General features: G+C 46.1%; 1 protein-coding gene across 11 annotated transcripts in view; it reads left to right on the forward strand.

The window, feature by feature from the left end:
* The window catches only part of OSBP2 (oxysterol binding protein 2), a 218,200-nt gene that overhangs the window by 25,964 nt on the left and 166,127 nt on the right, over positions 1–26,109 (forward strand). For all 11 annotated transcript variants that reach the window (XR_004031005.1, XM_030816114.1, XM_030816115.1 and 8 more), the window contains exon 2: positions 21,054–21,262. Coding sequence is in view for 10 of the 11 variants with exons in the window: in XM_030816114.1 (XP_030671974.1) it covers positions 21,054–21,262 (209 nt within the window). In the remaining variant the exon portion in view is untranslated. The remainder of the gene's footprint in view (positions 1–21,053; positions 21,263–26,109) is intronic.

Consider the following 26,109-nt stretch of genomic DNA (forward strand, 5'->3'; position numbering starts at 1 on the left):
GCCAAGACAGAGTTAGGCAGGAACCCCAGTGTGCCTACCCTGAAATCCACACTCAATATCCTCTTAGTTACACAGGTGATCCCTGGTCTGTGGGAGGAAAACACCACACGTCCATGACCTTCACTTTCCTTATCTGTCAACAGCCCTGCTTGGCTATTTGAAACAAAAAGGGAAGAAGTACTTGGCAAACTGTTTCATAAGTGTAAGGGATATTTTTTAACATAAGGGTTTTGCTAGTATGAATGCTTAGCTAATGAGACCCTCCTGTTTACCTCCCACATTCCTGTTTAACAGGAAGGCAGGACTGGATTTGCCAGAGGATGAGGAAGACATAGTTGGGGCCTCCTTGGGGAGCAGCCAGGCTGTGGAACCTTGTCATGGGAGACCTTTCTCTGCTGACAGAGTCCTTCCCTCGCTCAGTCCAAATGGTAGATGGGAGGCCCAGCATGGTGGCTCACGCGTGTAATCCCAACACTGTGGGAGGCTGAGGCAGGCAGATCACTTGAGGTCAGGAGTTCGAGACTAGCCAGGTCAACATGGTGAAACCCCGTCTCTACTAAAAGTACAAAAAAATTAGTCAGGCATGGTGGCGGGTGCCTGTAATCCCAGCTACTTGGGAGGCTGAGGCAGGAGAATTGCTTGAACCTAGGAGGAAGAGGTTGCAGTGAGCTGAGATGCACCACTGCACCCCAGCCTGGGTGACAGAGGGAGACTCCATCTAAAAAAACAAAACAAAACAAAAAACAAACAAAAAAAACCCAAAAGACAAATGGTGCATGGGAGAAAGGAGGTCACATGTCGTTGGTTGCTGGGTGCTATGGGGGCCCAAAAGACTAGCTGCCCCATGGAGGCCAGGATCTCATCTGTCTCATTCACCACTCTGAACCCAGTGCCTGGCCTGTGGCAGGCCCTCAGTGAATGCTGCGCCGACTGAATGAAGGATGAGTGTGCGGAGCAGGGGTGAAGGTGGTCTCCCACGCAGACTCTGTTTGGGGAGTCTGCAACTGCCTATGGTGTGGGGTCTTTGGTTCTGCAGGCTGCTGTTGTGTTTCGACAGGAGTTCACCTGCCATTCCTGCTTCAAGTGAAGCTTGATGGGAGTCGCTTTTACATAAGACCATTTCATCTATTGTTCATGTCAGTGTCTATAATACTGGAGGCCATGAAGGGAAGAAGCAAAATTCCTGAATAAATGGTATGTCTCACCATCAGATCTGTAAACTCATACTGTAATCCGAACATTTAAATTTATAATTGGCCTTGGTGTGTTAAATTTGGAGTTAAATATTTCCTTAATTATCTCAAATTCATGGCATTTCAATCTTTCACTTGGCTTAGTAACTGGTTTTCTTTTTTAGAAACTTTGCTTAGTGTAGTATTTTGGTAGGTTTTTGTGCTGCGGGACTTTTAAGCTTGTGAAAGGAAGAATCTGGGTTGCAGGAATATCCTATAGATTGTGGCTGCAGCTACCGAGATTGTGCAATGATTTAAAAAACAAATCTGCTCAAGTATCCTGAATTCTGTGGAGGAGAATCTGGATGTATAGGCCCACAGCTATGCTTGAAATAGATCCAGCCCTGTGCCCTAGAGACCCTACCAGCTCCCAACTTCTTGCCTTGAGACACTTAGTGTGCAGCCTCATTCCTTCGCCTGGCTCCCTGGGACTCAAGAGGTCCCCTTTGTCACCAAAGTCATTCAGTGCTGCTGTTTGTCATGGCTATACACAGGGAAGATTTAAACAATACTTACAGATTTTATTTTTTATTTTGGAAATTTTCAAAATATACAAAAATGGAGATGTTGGTGTGATGACATCCTTGTCCCCATCACCCAGTGTCAACAAGTTTCACCTTAGGGTCAATCTAGGGTCCACACTCAATCAAATCCCAGACATCCTTAACTTTCATTTATAAATCTTTTAGTACACTGTATATCTCTTTAGAGTTTTTTTAAAGTAATCAAAATAGTACCAACATGCCTAAAAATTTAACAATAATTACTTAATATTATCAAATATCTAATCAATACTCAAATTTTCCCCACTGATTTATAATTTTGTTTATAGTTTCTAGAAGTCAAGATCCTGATCTTTCTTCTTTCTTTCTTTCTCTTTCTTTCTTTCTCTTTTTTCTTTCTCTCTTTCTCTTTCTCCTTCTCTCTCTTTTTTCTCTTTCTTTTGTTTCTTTTCTCTTTTTTCTTTCTTTCCTTTTCTCCTTCCTTCTCTGTCTTTCTCTTTCTTTCTTTCTTCCTTCTTTCTTTCTTTCTTTCTCTCTCTCTCTCTCTCTCTCTTTCTCTCTGTCTCTCTCTCTCTCTTTCTTTCTCTCTGTCTTTTTTTTTCTTGACAGAGTCTCACTCTGTCACCCAGGCTGGAGGGCAGTGGCGTGATCACAGTTCACTGCAGCTTTTACCTCCTGAGCTCGAGTGATCCTCCCACCTAACCCTCCGAAGAGCTGGGACTACAGGCATGTGCCACCACATCAGGATAATTCTTTTTGAATTTTAGTAAAGACAGGATCTCACTATATTGCCTAGGTTAGTCTTGAACTCCCAGGCTCAAGTGATCCTCCTGCCTCGACCTTCCAAAGTGTTGCTGGGATTATAGGCGTGAGCCACCACACCTGCCTCAAATAACTTTCATACATTACAATTGGTTGATATTTCTTCTAAGATATATATATATATATATATATATATATATATATATATGTATTTTTTGCTGGAGTGCAGTGGCGCAATCTCAACTCACTGCAATCTCTGTCTCCTGGGTTCAAGCGATTCTCCTGCCTCAGCCTCCTGAGTAGCTGGGACTATAGGCGTGAACCACAAAGCCCAGCTAATTTTTGTATTTTTAGTAGAGACGGGGTTTCACCATACTGGTCAGGCTGGTCTTGAACTCCTGACTTCATGATCCACCTGCCTCCGCCTCCCAAAGTGCTGCGATTATAGCCGTGAGCCACCACACCCAGCCTTATTTATTTATGTATTTATTTTTCCTGAGACAGTCTTGCTCTGTTGCCCAGGCTAGAGTTCAGTGGCATGATCTCGGCTCACTGCAACCTCTGCCTCCCAGGTTCAAGCAATTCTCCTGCCTCAGCCTCCAAAGTAGCTGGGATTATTGGTGTGTGCCACCATGCCCAGCTAATTTTTGTATTTTTAGTAGAGATGGGGTTTCACCATGTTGGCCAGGCTGGTCTCGAACTCCTGACCTTAAGTGATCCACCCGCCTCAGCCTCCCAAAGTGCTGGGATTACAGGCATGAGCCACTGCACCCGGCCAGATATTTATTTAAAAAAACTTTACCTATTTAGAGCAGTTTTAGGTTCACAACAGAATTGAGCAGAAGGTACAGGATTTCCCATCTACTCTCTCCAACACAGGCATATCGTCCCCCATTATCAACATCCCCATCAGAGTGGTCTATTTGTTACAGTGGATGAACCCACATCGTTATTACCCACAGTGCATGGTTTACATTAGGGTTCACTCTTGGTGCGGTACCTTCTATGGACTTGGACAAATGTCTAATGGCATGTATCCACCATTACAGTATCATACAGAGTATTTTCACTGCCCTAAAAATCAGTCTGTGCTCTGCCTATTCATCACTCCCCATCCCCTAACCCCAAGCAACCACTGATCTTTTTACTGTCTCCATTAGTTTTGCCTTTTCCAGAAAGTCAGGTAGTTGGAGTCACACAGTATGTACAGTATGTAGCCTTTTTGGATTGGCATTTTTCCCTTAGTAATATGCACTTAATTTTCCACCATGTCTGGTTTTTGTTTGTTTGTTTGTTTGTTTTGAGACGGAGCCTCATTCTGTCGCTCAGTCTGGAGTGCAGTGGCATGATCTCAGCTCACTGCAACCTCCATCTCCCAGGCTCAATTGATTCTCCTGCCTCAGCCTCCTGGGTAGCTGGGATTACAGGTGCGTGCCACCACACCTGGCTAGTTTATTTTGTATTTTTAGTAGAGACGGGGTTTCACCATGTTGACCAGGCTGGTCTCCAACTCCTGACCTTAGGTGATCCACCCACCTTGGCCTCCCAAAGTGCTGGGTTTACAGGTGTGAGCCACCATGCCCAGCTTCCACCATGTCTTTTCATGGTTTGTTAGCTGATTTCTTTTTAGCACTGAATAATATTTCATTGTCTAGATGGACTATAGTTTATCTGTTCACTCACTGAAGGACATTTTGGTTGCATGCATATTTTGGCAATTATGAATGAAGCTGCTATAAACACCCGTTTGCAGGGTTTTGTGTGGACCTAACACATCTTGCTATGAGCAGGGCAGGGATGATACAGTCCAGGTCCGTGTCTCATGGAACTTGTGCTTTAGCTTGTTAGCTGTGCATAACAGGCAATGACAAAGTAAACCAAAATCTTATTTCTGGACAGATACCCCAGTGTGCTCCACGGAAAGAGCCCTGTGCTGGTGGCAAAGAAACCAAATTATAAGCTGGGTGCGGTGGCTCACGCCTGTAATCCCAGCACTTTGGGAGGCCGAGGCGGGTGGATCACGAGGTCAGGAGATCGAGACCATCCTGGCTAACATGGTGAAACATCCTCTCTACTAAAAATACAAAAAAAATTAGCCGGGCGTGGTGGCGGGCGCCTGTAGTCCCAGCTAGGGAGGCTGAGGCAGGAGAATGGTGTGAACCTGGGAGGTGGATCTTACAGTGAGCTGAGATTGTGCCACTGCACTCCAGCCTGGGGGACAGAGCAAGACTCTGTCTCAAAAAAAAAAGAAACCAAATTATAGGCCAGGTGCAGTGGCTCAGGCCTGTAATCCCAGCACTTTGGGAGGCTGAGGCAGGCAGATCTCTTGAGGCCAGGAGTTCAATACCAGCCTGGCAAACATGGTGAAACCCTGTCTCTACTAAAAATGCAAAAATTAGCCAGGCATAGTTGCATGCACCTGTAATCCCAGCTACTACTCGGGAGGCTGAAGCATGAGAATCACTTGGACCCGGGAGGCAGAGGTTGTAGTGAGCCGAGATCGCACCACTGCACTTCAGCCTGGGAGACAGAGTGAGACTCTTCAGCCCCCTCCACCAAAAACAAACAAACAAACAAAAAAAACAAACAAAAAAAACAAATTCTAGTTCTGCCTTTGGTATTCACCAGTTCTATGGACCAGGGCAAGTGATTTGTCCTTTCCTGATCTCCTCCCCTTTCCTGGCTGTAAAATGGGGCTAATTTCCTCCAACAAGTACCTGACATATGGAATATACTTGATAAATATTTGCTAAATGAATCAATGTCTGCTTTTCTAATTTATGGCCCTTGTGAGGGTCAAAAGAGTCTTTTTTTTTTTTTTCTGAGACAGAGTCTCACTCTGTCACCCAGGCTGAGTGCAGTGGTGCAATTTTAGCTCACTGCAACTTCTGCCTCCCAGGTTCAAATGATTCTCATGCCTCAGCCTCCCAAGTAGCTGGAATTACAGGTGTGCACCACCACGCCTGGCTGATTTTTGTATTTTTAGTAGAGATGGGGTTTCGCCATGTTGTCTAGGCTGATCTCAAACTCCTGGCCTCAAGTGATCCACCCACCTCAGCCTCCCGAAGTGCTGGGATTACAGGCATGAGCCCCCCGGCCAAAACAGTCATGTTTGCGATAGGCTCCCATAGAAGGTGAAGTGCTACATAGATGAAAGTTGTGTTGATAGGAATGCTGTCCTTCATAAATTACTCTCATCCTATGTTTGTATAAAAATGTAGAGATGTCATTTACAATAGCAAAACTTGGAACCAACCCAAATCCCCATCAATGATAGACTGGATAAAGAAAATGTGGCACGTAGACACCATGGAATACTATGCAGCCATAGAAAAGAATGAGTTCATGTCCTTTGCAGGGACCTGGGTGAAGCTGGAAGCCATCATTCTCAGCATTCTGACACAGGGACAGAAAAGTAAACACCACATATTCTCACTCATAAGCGGGAGTTGAACAGTGAGAACACATGGACACGGGGAGGGGAACATCACACACTGGGGTCTGTTGGAGGGTGGGGGCAAGGGGAGGGAGAGCATTAGGACAAATACCTAATGCATGTGGGGCTTAAGACCTAGATGACGGGTTGATAGGTGCAGCAGACCACCATGGCACATGTATACCTGTGTAACAAACCTGCACGTTCTGCACATGTATCCCAGACCTTAAAATAATAAATAATAAATAAATAAATGTAGTGATGTGACGTTCAGTGATGGGAGAATGGCTTCTAGGCCTCCTTTTTAATTGTTATTTTTTTTTTTTTGAGACGGAGTCTCGCTCTGTCACCCAGGCTGGAGTGCAGTGGCGCAATCTCGGCTCACTGCAAGCTCCGCCTCCCGGGTTCACGCCATTCTCCTGCCTCAGCCTCTCCGAGTAGCTGGGACTACAGGCGCCCACCACCACGCCCGGCTAATTTTTTGTATTTTTAGTAGAGACGGGGTTTCACCATGGTCTCGATCTCCTGACCTCGCGATCCGCCCGCCTCGGCCTCCCAAAGTGCTGGGATTACAAGCGTGAGCCACCGCGCCCGGCCTTAATTGTTATTTTTAAAATTACATTAGAAGTGTCCTTGTAGTAGCATTTATTTAACATTTCTCAAGGGAAACTTTAAATGGCAAAGAATCAGGCCAGTAGGAAAATGAAACAATGTCAGGTCTCAGAGTGACAGCCTCACCTCTGAAAGTGAACACTGCATTAGTAGAGGCTTCTGTTTGATGGGCAGCAGCTGACATTTGTGATGTTGAGCATCGTCTGAGTGGCACCATCTGACCAGCTTTAATGGCTTTTGAGAGTATAAGTGAGCCTGGGGGACAAAAGTCTGTGCAGCTCAATTGGTAAGACATGGAAGGGGCTGGGAGTAGGTAGGTGGGCCTGGCTCTGGTGTCTCAGTGCCCTGTGGGGCCCCAGCCTATGCATGTGGAACAGGGAGGTGCCATCCCTACTTTTCCATCACATCTTAAATGGCTGTCCATGTGAGACATTGCTAAGGTAAGTCCTCAGGATGTGGTAGTTAGGAGGAACAAGCTGAGCTTCCTTCTTTCCTTCCACCTAGGAGGCTCCTAACAGTGTCCCCTTGACCTGAGAGGTAGAAGAACTGAAAACTGCTTTTTCTCCTGTCTGTGTCTCTTAAACACTGCCCTTCCTACCCTCTGACATGCCTTCTGTGGCCAGTGCCCAAGTACACCAGCAGGTTTTTAGTCAAAAACCACAGAAAACCAAACCTGGATATTTTAAGCAAAAAAGCTCATATATATGCAGAAGGGATCTTGGGTAGCTCACGGAATCTCCGGAAAGGCAGGAAAATATAGCTCTCAGAAAAGAGGTGAGAACAAGGGAGGCTGGACAGCGAGCTCTGTGGACAAAGTCATGCCACAGAACCACCGCAGAGAGGACACTGATACCTGGGCACTGCATGTTGATGCCACCTGGGCACTGCTGCCTCTGCTGCCCCTAAGAACTAGTCATTGTTGCTGCTATCATTGCCAGGAAATAATTCTCATTCCTGTTTCTTTAAATAAAAACTTTAACCAAAGTCTAATATGCGTAGAGAAAAGTAGACCAATAAGTGTATAGCTCAGTGAATGTTCATAAAATGAACACCCTGAATAACCACTACCCCAATGAAGAAATAAAACATGACCACCCTGGGCCAGGCACAGTGGCTCACACCTGTAATCCCAGCACTTTGGGAGGCCGAGGCGGACGGATCACAAGGTCAAGAGATCAAGACCATCCTGGCCAACATGGTGAAACCCTGTCTCTACTAAAAATACAAAAATTAGCGGGGTGTGGTGGTATGTGCCTGTAGTCCCAGCTACTTGGGAGGCTGAGGCAGGAGAATCTCTTGAACCCGGGAGGCGAGGTTGTCATGAGCCGAGATCATAGCACTGCACTTTAGCCTGGTGACAGAGAGAGACTTTGTCTCAAAGAACAAACAAAAGGGCCGGGCATGGTGGCTTATGCCTGTAATCCCAGCACTTTGGGAGGCTGAGGTGGGCAGATCACGAGGTCAAGAGATAGAGACCATCCTGGCTAACACAGTGAAACCCCGTCTCTACTAAAAATACAAAAAAATTAGCCAGATGTGGTGGCAGGTGCCTGTGGTCCCAGCTACTCGGGAGGCTGAGGCAGGAAAATGGCGTGAACCCGGGAGGCGGAGCTTGCAGTGAGCCGAGATCGCACCACTGCACTCCAGCCTGGGCAACAGAGCAAGACTTCTTCTCAAAAAAAAAAAAAAAAAAATACAAAAATTAGCTGGGCGCAGTAGTGCACGGCTATTTTTGCTCAACATTATATTTATGAGATTTTTTCCAGGTTTTTTTGTTTGTTCGTTTTTTGTTTTTGTAGAGACAGGGTCTAGCTCTGTCACCTAGGCTAGAGTACAGTGGTACGATCATAGCTCACTGTAGCCTCAAACTCCTGGGCTCAAAGGAGCCTTCTGCCTTAGACTCCCAAGTAGCTGGGTCTACAGGCACATGTCAACATGCCTGGCTAACTTTTTCTTATTTTTATAGAGACAGGTTTTGCTTTGTTACCTAGGCTGGTCTCGAACGTCTAGCTTCAAGCAGTCCTCCTGCCATGGTCTCCCAAAGTATTGGGATTATAGGTGTGAGCCACTGCCTCTTCCAGGTTCTTATATGTAACTAACTCATTTGTTTTAATTGCCGTATTATATCCCGCCATTTGGATGAACCACAAAATGGATAAACCACCATTTGTCTGTCCATTCTAGTGTATATGGACCTGCAAGTTGTTTTCAGATTTTGGCTTTTAGGAATAATGTTGTGAACATTTTGGTACCTGCCTTCTGGTAAGCATATGTACACATTTCTAATGCCGAAATCCATAGGAGTAAAATTGCTTAATCATGAGACACATATACATTCACTGATAACTGATGAGGTTGAGTGCTTTTTCATATGTTTATCAGCCATTTGGGTATCTTCCTTTGTGAAGTGCCTACTCAAGTTTTTTACTCATTTTAAATTGGTTCATTTCCTAGTATAAAGGTTCCCCAAAAAATTAAAAATAGAACTACCATATGATCCAGGAATCCTACTTTTGGACATTTATCCAAAAGAACTGAAATTAGGATCTCAAAGATACTAGCACTGCCATGTTCATTGCAGCATTATTCACAGTACCCACCTAAATGTCCATCGATGGATGGATGGATCTAAAATTATTGGCCGGGCACGGTGGCTCACGCCTGTAAACCCAGCACTTTGGGAGGCCAAGGTGGGAGGATCACCTGGGGTCAGAAGTTTCAGACCAGCCTGGCCATCATAATGAAACCCCGTCTCTACTAAAAATACAAACATTAGCTGGGCATACTGGTGGGCACCTATAATCCCAGCTACTCGGGAGTCTGAGGCAGGAGAATCGTTTGAACCCAGGAGGCAGAGATTGCTGTGAGCCAAGATCGTGCCATTGCACTCCAGCCTGGGTGACAGAGAGAGACTCCATCTCAAAAAAAAAAAAAAAAAAATATATATATATATATATGTGTGTGTGTATACATGTATACACAATGGGGAGGTAGCCTTAAAAAGATAGGAAATCGGCTGGTCATGGTGGCTCATGCCTGTAATCCCAGTACTTTGAGAGGCCGAGGCAGGCGGATCATGAGATCAGGAGTTTGAGACCAGCCTGGCAAACATAGTGAAACCCTGTCTCTACTAAAAATACAAAAATTAGCCAGGCTCTTGTGGACTTCAACACCTTGATTATGGGCTTCTAGCCTCCAGAAGTGTGAGATAATAAATTTCTGGGTTTTTCTGTTTTTTGGGTTTTTTTTTTTTTTTTTTTTTTTTGAGATGGAGTCTCCCTCTGTCACCCAGGCTGGAGTGCAGTGGCACAATCTCGCTTGGCTCACTGCAACCTCTGCCTCCCAGGTTCAAGTGATTCTCGTGTCTCAGCCTTCCAAGTAGCTGGGACTACAGGCGTGTGCCACCATGCCCGACTAATTTTTGTATTTTTGGTAGAGACGGGATTTCACCATGTTCCCCAGGCTAGTCTCAAACTCCTGACTTCAAGTGATTTGACCACCTCGGCCTCCCAAAGTCCTGGGATTACAGGTGCGAGCCACCACACCCAGCCTGGAGTTTGCTTTTAAAGCTAATTTTTATAAAGTATAAAAGTATAACATACATGCAGAAAAACTGGTCAATTACAAGAATGCAACTAGTGAATTTTCAAGGAGTGAGCACCTCCCCTTATTTTGAATTTATTTCCCTCCACTTATTGTTAACAAACAGTGGCTTGTCATTTACAGGCCTGTGTCCTTCCCAAGCTAGACCACTGAGGCCAGAAAGATGTGTCTTATTTATTTTTGTATCTACTCCCTCCCCAGTTTCTAGCACAATTCCTTTATATAGCAGCCCACAGGAAGTGCTTGCTGAATTAGAATGCAGAAGGTTGGTTGGGAATTTCACAGTGAATCAGGGTCACCTTGAGCTTGCGTTGAATGGAAGTTCCATATAAGGCTAAGTACTTTGCTCCAGAGTGGTACCTTTTGGTCTTTCTGTATTCAGATTCGCTGCCCTGTCAATATATATATATATATATATATATTTTTTTTTTTTTTTTTTTTTTCCCTTGGACATTTTTGGGGAAGGTCTTCTGGAAAACATAACCCAAGGCAGGGATTAAAGAGCTAATGCTGTAATACCAGCATTTTGGGTGCCTCACGGCGCGGTGTCTCATGCCTGTAATCCCAGCACTTTGGGTGGCCGAAGCGGGCGGATCACGAGGTCAGGAGATTGAGACCATCCTGACTAACACTGTGAAACCCTGTCTCTACTAAAGACACAAAAAATTAGCCGGGCATGGTGGCGGGCACCTGTAGTCCCAGCTACTCAGGAGGCGGAGGCAGGAGAATCACTTGAACCCAGGAGGTGGAGGTTGCAGTGAGCCGAGATCGCGCCACTGCACTCCAGCCTGGGCGACAGAGTGAGACTCCATCTCAAATAAATAAGTAAATAAATAAATGAAAAATAAAGAGCTGACACTTTGGGAGGTGCAATCCCAGGGCAGTGAAGGAGCAGTGGCAAGTGGCAGAGGAGAGATCAAAGTGACCACCCAGCTCATTCCCTTGCTGGATGAGACTTCACAGCGAGCTACAGAGACACGGCGGGTTGCTCAGCAAGCATGCTTGTGTGGCACATGGACTTTTCCAGAACATACGCAAGAAGAAAATACACCTCAGAGCCGTCCGTGGAGGGAAGAGTGGAGGGAGATTCATCTGACCTGTCCTTTTCATATCCTATTTTCCACTGTGGCATTTCATGCAAGCCCAGAAGTGGAGGGACGGCATGACCCGGATGAGGCATCATCGAGAGAGACAAAGAAGGAGGTGGTCGAGGGAATCTGAGAAGGCGCACAAGGTTTGTGTCCAATACAGTCCACACCTTGCGCTACTCAGGTCTGCTCGTGCCCTCCCATGATATCAGCTCTCCTACTTCAATGTGGGAATCTCCGTTTTCCTTGGAGAACAAAAACATCCTCATCCCTTCCCTGAGCAGGAAGGTACAAGTCCCATCAGTGACAGAAGCCATTTCCTGGTGCTGGCCCATTGGGGTTACCAGGAAGAATAAAGCAAGAAAATTGTGAAACAAGGTCACCTGCTGCTGCCATGGCTGGTCCTGATGTGCTCGTTGTTACTCATCATTTCCCTCCTGCACTACCCACCCTAGACCCTCTCCACTCTCCGCCAGCACTCTGGTTGGTCTGTGATGTTTGTGCTGAGGGGTCTGCATGTGTTGTTGGCCTTGCTCATTATCAGCCTTTACCAATCATGGAAGTATTAAGAGATACCGGGGCTAGGCACAGTGGCTCATGTCTGTAATCCCAGCACTTTGGGAGGCCAAGGTGGGCAGATCACCTGAGGTCAGGGGTTCAAGACCAGCCTCACTAACATGGTGAAACCCCATCTCTACTAAAAATACAAAAACTAGCCGGGCGTGGTGACGGGCGCCTATAGTCCCAGCTACTCGGGAGGCTGAGACAGGAGAATCACTTGAACCCGGGAGGCGGAGGTTGCAGGAAGCCGAGATAGCGCCATTGCACTCCAGCCTGGGTGACAAGAGTGAAACTCCGTCTCAAAAAATAAAAAAATAAATAAAAATAAGAGATATCCCAAGGAGTCCTCTGGGTTTTATTCCAGACATTCTCCTCCCATTTCCAAATGGGCCACTCACCTAATTCCTCATGGCAATTAGGATCAGTGACCCCTGGCAGTAGAGTCACTCCCCTGGCAGTACATCACTCCCCTCTTTGTTGGTCACTGGCATGAGGAGCCATAGGTGGCCAAGTGGTTGTGGCAGTGTCCAGATCAGTGGAATCCTTGTTTCACATTCCTCCCTTACCCCAGGACTAGATCCTCTAACCCAGCTGATCCCAAGTATGTGAGGATGGGAAGCACACAGCTTGCAAAGGGCAACCATGCGTGATGGTGAGCAGGGCCACTCCTGGACCTGTCTGCTGTAGCTGTGGGGGACATGGCACCAGATATCAGTTGTCAGCTCAAGGCATCCTGGAGGATAGCGGCTCAAACCTGAGGGGCATTTCTCCCTCGGTGTCCCCGCTAAGCCAGTAGGCCATTCCATTGTTTTGTCAGGCTCACTGCCCACTAGCGCATCTGGGTTCCTGTGATTCCAGTGAATTTATGGCCAGGAGTCATTGGCACAGCTGCTAGGCTGAAATGGGCCACTTTGTATAACGCTGTGTTGAATGGAAGTCCAGGCCAGCACATGAGGCATTCAGTAACTTTGGACCATGGTGCTACTGCAGGCACTACTGGCAGGGAAGGCAACCTCATTACCAAAAAACGCTTCCATTTCATGAAGGATAAATTATGTATCCCTTCAAGGTGGAAGAGGTCTGATATAGTTAGTGGCTGTCTGGCTCTTCCCAAGGATGGGCCATATCAAGGAAGGTTCCTTGTTGGTTTCTACTGCTGGTAGATCGAGCACTCAGTGGAGCCGCGAGATGAGCCTTGGTGCTGGGGAGGCAAAAGAGGAAGAAAAGCAAAAAAAAGCAAAAAAAAAAAAAAAGAACATTTGAAAAATATAATTCTGATATTTGCTATTTAAAAAAAAAAAAAAAAAGAGGAAGAAAAGCAAGGGGAGGATGCAATGTAACATGAGGCTTCAAGGCCTGGCGACCACTTTGCAGCAAACTGTAAGGCTCACAGAGGCCACTCATGTTCTCTGGGCTCATGGACTTCTCTGGAAGGTTTGCAAAGATAACTTGGAGAGATCTGCAGGGGGGATAAATGAAGAGCATTTCCTGGCCTGGTTCCCATCCACTTCCCATTTCCCACTGCTCATTGTTTAACCTGTGAGTCACTAACCCTTCCATACTGTGGGTTGCAAAAAGCCAGCTTCTTGGTGACCACTCAGGAAACCAGACTGCATACTCTGAGATGCAGTACTACTCCCAAGCCCAAAAATGCAGGGGCGACTTGGCTTAAATGGAGGAGGGAGAGAGGGGACAGAGGAGGTGCACAATTCTGAGTTGGTGTAGAAGGTTTGGGTCCAATACAACTATGTTAGTCGCTAACCATAGATGGTCTCCATGGCCTAAAAAGCAATACATTAACTATTACAGGCTTCCAAGTTCTGATAGCTGGAATCCTTGACAGAGGTGAGAGTGTGACTGGGGTCATTGCGAGTATTATTTTGTTGAGAATCGGTGTAGTTAACTTAGTGGGCTGTTGGTTGTGGTAAATTCTCTTGCAGTTAAATTGTACTGCAGATGTTTAGTATTTTCTTTATATTTGTTCTAAATACATCAGATATCAAAGTAATGCCTCAAAACATGTCTCCTTAAAAATGGCAGAAGATACATTATCATTATTTTTTTTTGAGACAGAGTCTAGCTCTGTCACCCAGGCTAGAGTGCAGTGGCGTGATCTCTGCTCACTGCAACCATCACCTCTTGGGTTCAAACGATTCTCCTGCCTCAGCCTCCTGTGTAGCTGGGATTACAGACATGCACCACCACACCCATTTAATTTTTGTATTTTTAGTAGAGACGGGGTTTCACCATGTTGGCCAGGCTGGTCTCGAATTCCTGGCCTCAAGTGATCTGCCCACCTCCGTGCTGGGATAATAGGCATGAGCCATCATGCCCAGCCACATTATCATGTATTTTGGATATGAGCCCTGATAAAACTGGGAGGCCTTAGGACATGGCCGGTAGTGAGGACACTGAAGCTGCTTAGGGCTCAGTGAGACCAGATGGTTCTGGAATATTGCACCCCTCCATAGGCTCTTGGGGGAGACGAGTTACCACTGCAGCTTGCAGGGCCCAGGTCCATAGTGTACTGTGAGCAGGGCTTTAACTTTGCCACCGTCTGGACTATTGGACTTCCCTGGAAGGTTAACCTTCATAGAGAGGGTTACCTCAGCCAGTACTCACAATGGGAGAAACAAAATCATTTATTTACAACATGAGCAGGTGCACTACTCCCAAACAACAATCTGAATTTTAGGATACGTCCCTAAATTTTAGACCCTTTCAGGACTGAGTTTGAAGCCATTGAAAATTTTTAAAAACTAAATAAAAAGGATAAAAATAATACCTTGGCTATAGGTTAAAAATGGATTGAACATAAAATATCTAAATGAAAGAGAAGAGAAGAGCTAAATTCTAAGACTAGCAAATGTATCAGATCTTGATAATTTTAAGGGTTGTTATCCCCCACATTTATTTTTTCTGTATTTCACTGTATAATTCCTTCCAAATAATGTAGAAAGATAAAACTGAAAGGTTAAAGTAAGAGGCTGAGTGTGGTTGGTGGCTCATGCTTGTAATCCTAGCACTTTGGAAGGCCAAGTTGGGAGGATAACTTGAGCTCAGGAGTTCGAGACCAGCCTAGGCAACATAGTGAGACCTTGTCTCTACCAAAATATATATATATATATTAGCTGGGCATGGTGGCACATGCGTATGGTCCCAGTTACTTGGGAGGCTGAGACAGGAGGATTGTTTGAGCGCAGGAGTTCAAGGCTGCAGTGAGCTATGATTGCACCATTGCACTCCAGCCTGGGCAACAGAGTGAAACTCTTATTTCAAAAAAAAAACATTAAAATAAAACCCTTAATAAAAAGTAGCTCTAACTAGAATAAGTAAAGGATCAATTTAGATTTGGATGCTGGGTGACTAGAAAAACTAATTTGGTATATTTTCATTTTCCGAAGTGCTCATGTTACTTGTTCATATCTACCGCATGTTTCATTTTTATCAACTTCTATTCTTCTATTTCATTAAATTGTTTCCTTTTTTTCTTCTTCTCTCTCTCTCTTTTTTTTTTTTTTTTTTTTTTTGGAGACAGGGTCTTAACTCTGGAATGCCTGGCTAATTTTTGTGGGTTTTGTAAAGACAGGGTTTCACCATGTTGCCCAGACTGGTCTTGAGCTCCTAGCCTCAAGTGATCTCCCACTTCAGCCTCCCAAAGTGCTGGGATTACAGGCATGAGCCACTGCGCCCCAGCCTATCCCTCCTTTTACTGATGTTATTCCTTTATCTTTGAGAATCCTAAACCTATTTATATTAAATACTTTTCATATTGTTATGGCTGAAGCGATTCTTCTTCTTCTTCTTTTTTTTTTTTCTTTTGGAGACAGAGTCTCATCTTGCTTTGTTGACCAGGCTGGAGTGCAGTGGTATGATCTCAGTTCACTGCAACCTCCATTTCCCAAGTGCAAGCAATTCTTGTGCCTCAGCCTCCCGAGTAGCTGGGACTACAGGTGTGCACCACCATGCCCAGCTAATTTTTGGTATTTTTACTTTTTTATTATTTATTTATTTATTTTGAGTCATAGTCTCGCTCTGTCACCCAGACTGGAGTGCGGTGGCATGATCTCGTGGCATGATCTCAGCTCACTGCAACCTCCACCTCCCAGGTTCAAGTGATTTTCATGCCTCAGCCTTCTGAGTAGCTGGAATTACAGCTACACACCACCATGCCCAGCTAATTTTTATATTTTTAGTGGAGATGGGGTTTCACCATGTTGTCCAGGCTGGGCTCGAACTCCTGACCTCAAGAGATCCACCCACCTCGGCCTTCCAAAGTGCTGGGATTACAGGTGTGAGCCACCATCCCTGGCCTGAAGTGATTCATCTTCTAAGCATTGACTTCATTGGCTTCTTTATTAGCATTGGTTTTCTTCACAGGTTTTGAATTTTGGTTTTTAGGCTCATCTCGACTGGGAGGTCTTCCCTCCCTCCCTCCCTCAGCCTCACTAACTCTTTGTCTAGTGATTTTTAAAATGTCTTTTCTTAGTCCCATGGAGAGTCCCGTCTAGAACCCGATGCTATGGTGGGGGCTTGGGACTTCTGCCCTTGAGTGACATTGGGAATATCTCCAATCCAATCTCTGACCCTGGAGGCAAATGAGTTCAGGTTCTGGCTACAAGACTTTGCTCTCAGCTGTGACCCTGGGAAAGTGATAGCAGCATTAAATTGTTAAAATTTTGAAATAACTTAGATTTTCAGAAAAGTTAGAAACATAGTGCAGACAGTTCCTATATACTCTTCACTTAGCTCCCCTTAGTGTTAACATCTTGCCTCGCCAAAGTACAATTCTCAAAACTAGGAAACTAACGTCATTATAATACTATTGACTAAACTCCAAACATTATTCAAATTTCATTAGTCTTTTCTTTTCTATTTTATAATTCAATCCAAGATTCTGTATTGCATTTAGTGATTTTTCTGTGTCCATAATTCTGTGTTCATCTACTTTTGTTAAGGAATATCTGTCCTCTCTCCCCCATTTATTTAGTTAACGGGTTATAATCCGGTATGATCACTGCTGGGTAACTTCTAGTCCAGCCCTGATTTCATGCAGTGGCCTGGCTGCCATCTCCCACCCTGCGCAAATCACTTTGATTCTCCATTTTTCCACAGGAACTTCTGGAACTTTTTTTTTTTGAGACAGAGTCTCGCTCTGTTGCCCAGGCTGGAGTGCAATGGTGCAATCTCGGCTCACTGCACCCTCTGCCTCCCGGATTCAAGTGATTCTCCTGCCTTAGCCTCCTGAGTGGCTGGGATTACAGGCATGCATCACCACACCTGGCTAATTTTTCTATTCTTAGTAGAGATGGGATTTCACCGTGTTGGAGAGGCTGGTCTCGAACTCCTGACTTCAGGTGATCCTGCGGCCTTGGCCTCCCAAAGTGCTGGGATTACAAACATGAGCCACCGTGTCCGGCCTTTTTTTTTTTTTTTAAAGACAGGATCTCACTCCATCACCCAAGTTGGAATGCAGTGGCATGATTATGGCTGACTGTAACCTCTACTTCCTGGGCCCAAGCAATCCTCTCACCTCAGCTCCTGAGTAGCTGGGACTACAGGTGCACACCACCTCACCTGGCTAATTAAAAAAAAATGTTTTTTTTAGAAATGGGGTCTTCCTATGTTGCCCATGCTGGTCTTGAACTCCTGGCCTCAAATGACCCTCCCACCTTGGCCTCCTAAATTGCTGAGATTACAGGTGTGAGCCACCACGCCCAACCTAACTTCAAGAACTCTTGACCATCTCTGTTTCTTTCCTGATTTTAGGCCCACAATGTTCAATGTCTTAGTTTTAGGATGAGACTCTAAATCTTTTTTTTTTTTTTTTTTTTTTGAGATGGAGTCTCGCTCTGTTGCCCAGGCTGGAGTGCAGTGGCACGATCTCGGCTCATCACAACCTCCGTCTCCAGGGTTCAAGCGATTCTCTTGCCTCAGTCTCCTGAGTAGCTGGGACTATAAGCATGCACCACCATACCCGGCTAATTTTTGTGTTTTTAGTAGAGACGGGGTTTCACTATGTTGGCCAGGCTGCTCTCAAACTCCTGACCTCGTGATCCACCCGCCTCAGCCTCCCAAAGTGCTGGGATTACAGGTGTGAGCCACCGTGCACGGCTGAGACTCTAAATCCTTAACGTAGCCTACAAGGTATTGAATTTAGTCCCTGCCTGATTTTCTTTTCCTTTTTTTTTTTTTTCAACTCCAGAAATATGCTTACCCACCTGCCTGATTATTTTGCTTCATTTTTCTCTCATTTGCTCTCTTGTTGTCCGCACTCTGGCCAAAGGACCTTTCTTTCTATTCCTTGGAAGCTGAGAACTGCTCCTCACCTGGCGGTCTTTGCCCCTGCTGCTCTCTCTGTCCAGAACACTGCCCATCCCCCTCTTATTTCTGAGCTAAGCCATAATGTCATTTTTGGTGAGTCACTACACTAACACCTGAACAATTTCTAGCCTAAAATGTCCTTAAATCTAAAAGTGTCAGGCTTCCAACAGGCATGCCCAGCTTCGCCAGTTTTCTAAATTAGAGTGACTGTCCTTTGAACAAAAGATACCAGCAGCTAAGAGTTGGGCTTTCCTTCAGCTACACGTCATCTTCTGTAAGGAATGTGCCCAAAGCACAAGGGAATTGGAAAAGACAATCACTGTTCAAAAAAAGACAAATGTCTTTTTTTTTTCTTTGAGATGGAGTTTCGCTCTTGTTGCCCAGGCTGGAGTGCAATGGCGCGATCTTGGCTCATTGCAACCTCCGCCTCCCGGGTTCAAGTGATTCTCCTGCCTCAGCCTCCTGAATAGCTGGGACTACAGGCACCCGCCACCACGCCCGGCTAAGTTTTGTATTTTTCAGTAGAGACGGGGTTTCACCATGTTAGCCAGGCTGGTCACAATCTTCTGACCTCAAGTGATCCACCCGCCGCCTCCTCCCAAAATGCTGGGATTACAGGTGTGAGCCACTGCGCCCAGCTGACAAATGTCTGATTGAGTGTCCAGTCATTTGACTTTAGAACTGATAGAAGAATCAAAAACATGACAGATGATGAACAGCCAGGGAAAATAAATGAGCATTAAAAGGTAGCAGAAAATTACCAAATGAGCTGCTGCCACTGGCAGTATTAAATGCTGGCCAATCACTCTTCCTTTTCTAATGCCCTTCATGAAAAAAGATTTATTATGTCGTAGGGGTTCTGAATTTCCTTCAAGTGTCTAAGGAGTGAGTTAGATCCAGTCATGAGAGTTGGATCTCCGTTTTCCGACATTGATTGTAATTGGAAATGGCATACACTTTAGTCACCTACCCTTCCCTTATTTTGATACCATTACCTCCATCATCTTATAAGTCCCTTGTCATGAGGTTGCACTGTTTGCCCAGCCAATGCCTTCAACTAATCCATATAGAGCCACAGAATGGGGCATCCTTGCTCTGCAGATCTCATGATAGAACAAAAGGACAGCATCGGGGAGACACTAGCCCCAGGTGCCTCCTAGCAGGAGATGCCTCTACGTCTGCCCCCTCGGGCTCTGGGCCTCCAATTTCAGTTTTAGTGGCAGGATCCCAACCTGCTCCAACTCCGTAGTTCTTTTTTTTGTTTGTTTTGAGACGGAGTCTCACTCTGTCACCCAGGCTGGAGTGCAGTGGCACCATTTTCGCTCACTGCAACCTCCGCCTCCCGGGTTCAAGTGATTCTCCTGCCCCAGCCTCCCAAGTAGCTGGGACTACACGTGCACGCTACCATGCCCGGCTAATTTTTGTATTTTTGTAAATGCCCAAGGGGTTCACCTTGCCCGCTGCCTAGACAGAGCCGATTCATCAAGACAGGGGAATTGCAATAGAGAAAGAGTAATTCACACAGAGTCTGCTATGCAGGAGATGGGAGTTTTATTATTATTCAAATCAGTCTCCCTGAGCATTCGGGGAGCAGAGTTTTTGTTTTGTTTTGTTTTGTTTGTTTGTTTGTGTTTGAGACGGGGTCTCGCTCTGTAGCCCAGGCTGGAGTGCAGTGGCGCGATCTTGGCTCACTGCAACCTCTGCCTCCCCGGTCCTGGTTTAAGCAATTCTCCTGCCTCAGCCTCCCGAGTAGCTGGGATTACAGGCAAGCCCCACCATGCCCAGCTAATTTTTGTATTTTTAGTAGAGACGGGATTTCACCATGTTGGCCAGCTGGTCTTGAACTCCTGGCCTCAGGTGATCCGCCCATCTCGGCCTCCCAAAGTGCTGGGATTATAGGCGTGAGCCACCGCACCCGGTCAAGGGGAGCAGAGTTTTTTAGGATAACTTGGTGGGTGGTGGGGGAACCAGTAAGCCAGGGGTGCTGATTGGTCAGGGATGAAATTATAGGGACTCAAAACTATCTTCTTGTACTGAGTCAGTTCCTAGGTGGGGGCCACAAGATCAGACGAGCCAATTTATCGATGTGGGTGGTGCCAGCTGATCCATCAAGTGCAGGGTTTGCAAAATATCTCAAGCACTGCTCTTAGGAGCAGTTTAGGGAGGGTCAGAATCTTATAGCCTCCAAATGCATGACTCCTAAACCATAATTTCTAATCCTGTGGCTAAGGTTACTCTAGTCCCCAGGCAAGAAGGAGGTCTGCTTCGGGAAAGGGCTGTTTCCATCTTTGTTTAAACTATAAACTACAAATTAAATTTCTCTCAAAGTTAATTCAGCCTATGCCCAGGAATGAACAAAGACAGCTTGGAGGTTAGAAGCAAGATGGAGTCAGTTAAGTTAGATCTCTTTCAGTCATAATTTTGCAAAAGCAGTTTCATTTCTAGTAGAGACAGGGCTTCACCATGTTGGCTCATGACCTCAAGTGATCCGCCCTCCTCGGTCTCCCAAAGTTCTGGGATTGCAGGTGTGAGCCATCGCGCATGGCCCCAACTCTGTGGTTCTAAGACTTAATGGAAAGAGTTTAGCACAGAGTCCGAAGGCTGATCTGTCTTGAGAGACCCTGGGCAGTCGTTCTGCCATTTCGTGGTGTCTGCAAGGCTTTAGACCACACCAGACACTCCCTGCACACGTGGCACCAGTGCAGGCTCCTGTCCCTCTGCCGCTCCCCACAGAGAGCCGTCATGGCCTTAGAGTCCTCCTCAACTAAGCCACGACCAGGCAGTTCCAATAGGCATCATCTCCCAACTTTGACTCCAGGGCCTCTCCCAGCTCTGAAGGTCTAAGATTCTGAGGATTTGCCTGGAGGGTTTCTTTAGTCTGGAGCCATTGAGACTAGGAGCCTCACCCCATTCCTTCTCTTACATCCTACAGAAATCAGGGTGAAATGGCCCACACGTGCCGTGGAACCATCAACCTGTCCACCGCGCACATTGACACGGAGGACTCTTGTGGTATCTTGCTGACCAGTGGGGCCAGGAGCTACCACCTCAAGGCCAGCTCAGAGGTGGACCGGCAGCAGTGGATCACCGCCCTGGAGCTGGCCAAGGCCAAGGCTGTCCGCGTGATGAACACTCATTCAGGTAGTGAGCACTTGGGACAGCGGGTGTGTATATGGTGGTGTCATGAGTCTGGAGGAAGTGGGAATTGCAAGCGGCTGGTGGGCAGTGGTGGCCAAGAGACCCAGGCCAGCCTGGATCAATCTGGAAGGTCAAGGTGCGTGCATGTTCTGTGCATCGTCAGCAGTGAGAGGCTCAGCCATTCTGTCTGGCCAGCAGTTTTTGGTGGGCAGGAGCTGTGTGTGCCTTTCTTTGGGCTAGTCAGGACTTCAGCAGACCCTTCAGATGCTGCAGTGGGTCAGGTCCAGAAGCAGCAGTCAGTCTGTGCCTCAAGCCAGCCTTTTCCCCAGGTTCCCCCGTTGTGGAGAGTGAAACCATTTAGCCAGAGCTGCTGTCTTTGCCTATTAGGGAGGCCAGCTTAGATGTCCTGAGCAAGACATTTTGTTTCTTACTTTAATAAATTTATTTTATTTTTTGAGACAGAGTCTCACCCTGTTGCCCAGGCTGGAGTACAGTGGCATGATCTCGGCTCACTGCAACCTCTGCCTTCCATGTTCAAGCAATTATCCTGCCTTAGCCTCCCGAGTAGCTGGGATTATAGGCACACACCACCATGCCCCGCTAATTTTTGTATTTTTAATACAGACAGGGTTTCATCATGTTGGCCAGGCTGGTCTCAAACTCCTGACCTCAGGTCGTATGCCCACTTCGGCCTCCCGAAGTGCTGGGATTACAGGCGTGAGCCACCGCGCCCGGCCAATAAATTTATTTTTTAAATATGTAATGTTTGGCCGGGCACGGTGGCACATGCCTGTAATCCCAGCACTTGAGAGGCTGAGGCAGGCGGATCACGAGGTCAGGAGTTTGAGACCAGCCTAGCCAACATGGTGAAACCCTGTCTTTACTAAAGATACAAAAAATTAGCTGGGCGTGATGGTGCGTGCCTGTAATCCCAGCTACTCAGGAGGCTGAGGCAGGAGAATCGCTTGAACCTGGGAGGCAGAGGTTGCAGTAAGCCAAGATTGCACCAGGGTGAGACTCTGTCTCAAAAAAAAAAAGTAATGTTTTAACATGACTCATAAACCAACAGCTTCTAAAGCCTACGCAGTGAGGTCTTGTCTTTGACTTCTGGTTCCCAGTCACCCACCCCATTTTCCTACCCAGAGGCAACCAGAGATACTTGTATCTTTACATATATATTCAAATAGGTACTTATTTCAAAATAACTGCATTCACCGCCTTCTTTATTTTCCATTTAGCAATATGTCTTGGAAATTTTCACTGTCAATATGTAAAAAGCCTCCTCCTTGTTCTTATGACAATGTAGCATTTCACTGTATGGGTGGACCATAGTTTATTTAACCTATAGCTGGTTGATGAGCATGTGGGTTGTTTTCCTTATTTTGTTGTGACATACTGTGCTGCCATGAGTAACCTTACCAGTACTTCATTTCATGCACATATGAGTATAAATGAAATTTATGTTCCAGGAAGCCGGCTTGCTGGGTCAATGGGCGCATACATTTGTAATTCTTGAAAGTATCGTCAAACTGCCTTCCACAGGGTTTGTGCCATGGAATGTTAACAGGAGTGTGTGAGGACACACACCTCCCACAGCCCTGCCTGCCCAGAGCTACAGTAAATGTTTCTGATGGTTGAAAAATGTGTCTACACATGCAACTGTGATCCTTCTGAAGTCATTAGTGGAATGGTGTATTCCACAGACCTATGTGTTTGTCTGGGAGGCAGGGCTCCAGGTGAGAAGAGGGCACAGCCCCTGCTCTCCCGGACTATCTTGGAGACTGGGTGGGGAGATGGTGAGTCCTGTGGAAGGAGTTCCGGCATTCAGCAGGATGAGAGCTAGTGATGTTGGTCCTTATGCCCCATCCCTGTCTCCCATGTTGGGGTCTGTCTCCTAGCTCTAGGGTCTCAGTGAGTATTAAAGAGCACTGAAAACCAGTCTGGCTTTCTCTTTCGTCTCACTCATTTGGAGCATGGGTCACCTGCTTGGTAATTGTTCTCCCTGAGGTCAGCACTCATGTAGCTCTCATGTGTCAGCAATGATGCTGAGCTTGATGGGGGTCCCCCAGGTACCACTCCATCACCCAGTGAAGGAGGCAGGTGGGACCACCTCAGACATGGGCTGTGTTGGGACCCCCAGAAGGACCCGTGGCCTCCGTTTGTATGCCTGTGGGAAGCCACTGTGGCAAAAGCTGTGGCTGGTGGCACAGCTGGGCTCAGGGCACTCACACTGGCCAAGTGAGGATGCTCACTAGAGATCTAGCTTTCTCTTCCTGGTTTCGCTTTTCTGAGTATATATAAATGATAAATTGCTTTATTTTTTAGGAACTTCTTGAAAATAATGCAGCAGGTGGCAATCATGGGATTAGTCATCCTGGAACAGTTTTCGTATGACAGCCAATGTGAGGGGTTTTTGCAGTTGGCGGGGTGGGGGGTGGTGAGGGTGGGGAGTGGGGAAGTGCTTGTTAACTCAGCTGGGCAGTGCTAGAGATTGCTAGCCCAGACTTCATCTAGGGGAGACGGGGACCCCTGAGGGAGTAACCTTAGGCTCAGCTTCCTTCATTGTATGAGATGCAGCACATGTGCCAAGACGGCAGCCTTCTGGGCAAGGGCACAGAACAGAGACAAACATCCAGGTACCATTCAAGGTAGGATTCCTCTCCTGTTGGCTTTTTGCAACATGAATGAACCAGGTATGTGAAGGAAAAGCCTTCAGACGGCTACTCTGTGTTTATAGAAAGATTGGGACCACCTCATTATGTCTCGGAAGATAGCCCTTTGATGGCCTTCTGTTAAAGACAAGGTCCTCCTCTCTAAGCTCTCAGGCTGATGTCTGAGAGTTGTGGTTTGTTACTTTTTGCCTGTCTTGGAGTCAGCTTAGGGCAGCCTTGAATGAGAGAAGATGGCCTAATGTCGCTCTCCTTGGGCCTGGGTGATGGTGGCCATCTGGGTCAAGGACACAGATAGCACTTTAGGCAGGCCACTGTGGGTTATCCCGGGGCCTGTTTTATTTTCCTGAACTGAGAACCCTGTCTCATCCTGCTGGAAGCCTACTTCCTACTTCTACTTATCTCTTGAAATCACCTGCTACTCCCCAGCTCTTTTGCCATGCCCTAATCCAAGTACAGTCCCCTCCTACCTGGATGTCTATCAGGAGTTCGAGACCAGCCTGGCCAACATGGTGAAACCCCGTCTCTGCTAAAAATACAAAAATTAGCCGGGTGTGGTGGCGCATGCCTGTAGTCCCAGCTACTTGGGAGGCTGAGGCAGGATAATCGCTTGAACCTGAGAGGCAGAGGTTGCTGTGAGCTGAGATCAGGCGACTGCACTCCAGCCTGGGCAACAGAGTGAAACTCTGTCTCAAAACATACAAACAAACAAACAAACAAAAAATCAACTCTTAGGTGCTATAAACCAATTAGACTTAGCAGACATATACAAAACACTCCACTCAACAACAGCAGATTATAATTTCTTTCTTTTTTTTTTTTTTTTTTTTTTTTTTTGAGACAGAGTCTTGCTCTGTCCCCCAGGCTGGAGTGCAGTGGCGCAATCTCGGCTCAGTGCAAGCTCCGCCTCCCGGGTTCACGCCATTCTCCTGCCTCAGCCTCCTGAGTAGCTGGGACTACAGGCGCCCGCCAACACGCCCGGCTAATTTTTTTTTGTATTTTTAGTAGAGACGGGGTTTCACCGTGTTAGCCAGGATGGTCTCGATCTCCTGACCTCGTGATCCGCCCGCCTCAGCCTCCCAAAGTGCTGGGATTACAGGCTTGAGCCACCGCGCCCGGCCATAATTTCTTTTCAAGTACACATGGAACATTTTTCAGGATAGACCATATGTTAGGCCACAAAACAAGTGTCAATAAATTTAAAAAAAGATTGAGATTATATGAAGTATCTTTTCTGACCACAGTGGAATGAAGGTAGGAATCAATAACAGAGGTAACACTAGAAAATGCAGAAATACATGGAAGTTAAACAACATACTCTTAAACAGCTAGTGGATCAAAGATGAAATCACAAGGGAAATTCGAAAATACATTGAGATAAATGAAAACAAGAACACAATATACCAAAATTTTGGAATGCGCAAAAGCAGTGCCCAGAGAGAAATGTATAGCTCTATCTATTCCTCATTTATGTGGCAGAAAAAAATACAAAAAAAAATTATAGCTCTAAAAGTATATGTTAAAAAAGAAGGAAAATGAATCTCAAATGAAAAACCAAACTTTATACTGGAAGGAAGTAGGTAAAGAACAAACTAAACTCAAAGCTAGCAGAGGGAAGGAAACAATAAAGGTTAAAGTTGGGCTGGGCGTGGTGGCTCACGCCTGTAATCCCAACACTTTGGGAGGCCAAGGTGGGCGGATCACCTGAGGTCAGGAGTTTGAGACCAGCCTGGCCAACATGCTTAAACCCCATTTCTACTAAAAAAATTTAAAAATTAAATTAGCCAGATGTGGTAGCAGACGCCTGTAATCCCAGCCACTCGGGAGGCTGAGGCAGGAGAATCACTTGAACCAGGGAGGCAGAGGTTGCAGCGAGCTGAGATCATGCCACTGCACTCCAGCCTGGGCAACAGAGCGAGACTCTGTCTCAAAAAGAAAAAAAAAAAAGATTAGAGTTAGAGAATAGAAAAACCAATAGAGAGAATGAATGAAAGCAAAAGCTGGTTCTTTGAAAAGACTGACGTAATTGGTAAGCCTTTAGCTAGACTAAGAAAAAAAGAGAAGACTCGAATTACTGAAATCAGAAATGAAAGTGGGAACATTACTAATGACCTTACAGAAATGAAAAGGGTTATAAGAACAGGATGAAAAGGGTTATAATGAACAGTTTATGCCAACAAA

This window comes from Nomascus leucogenys, chromosome 7b, assembly GCF_006542625.1.
Source record: "Nomascus leucogenys isolate Asia chromosome 7b, Asia_NLE_v1, whole genome shotgun sequence".
Lineage (NCBI taxonomy): Eukaryota > Metazoa > Chordata > Mammalia > Primates > Hylobatidae > Nomascus > Nomascus leucogenys.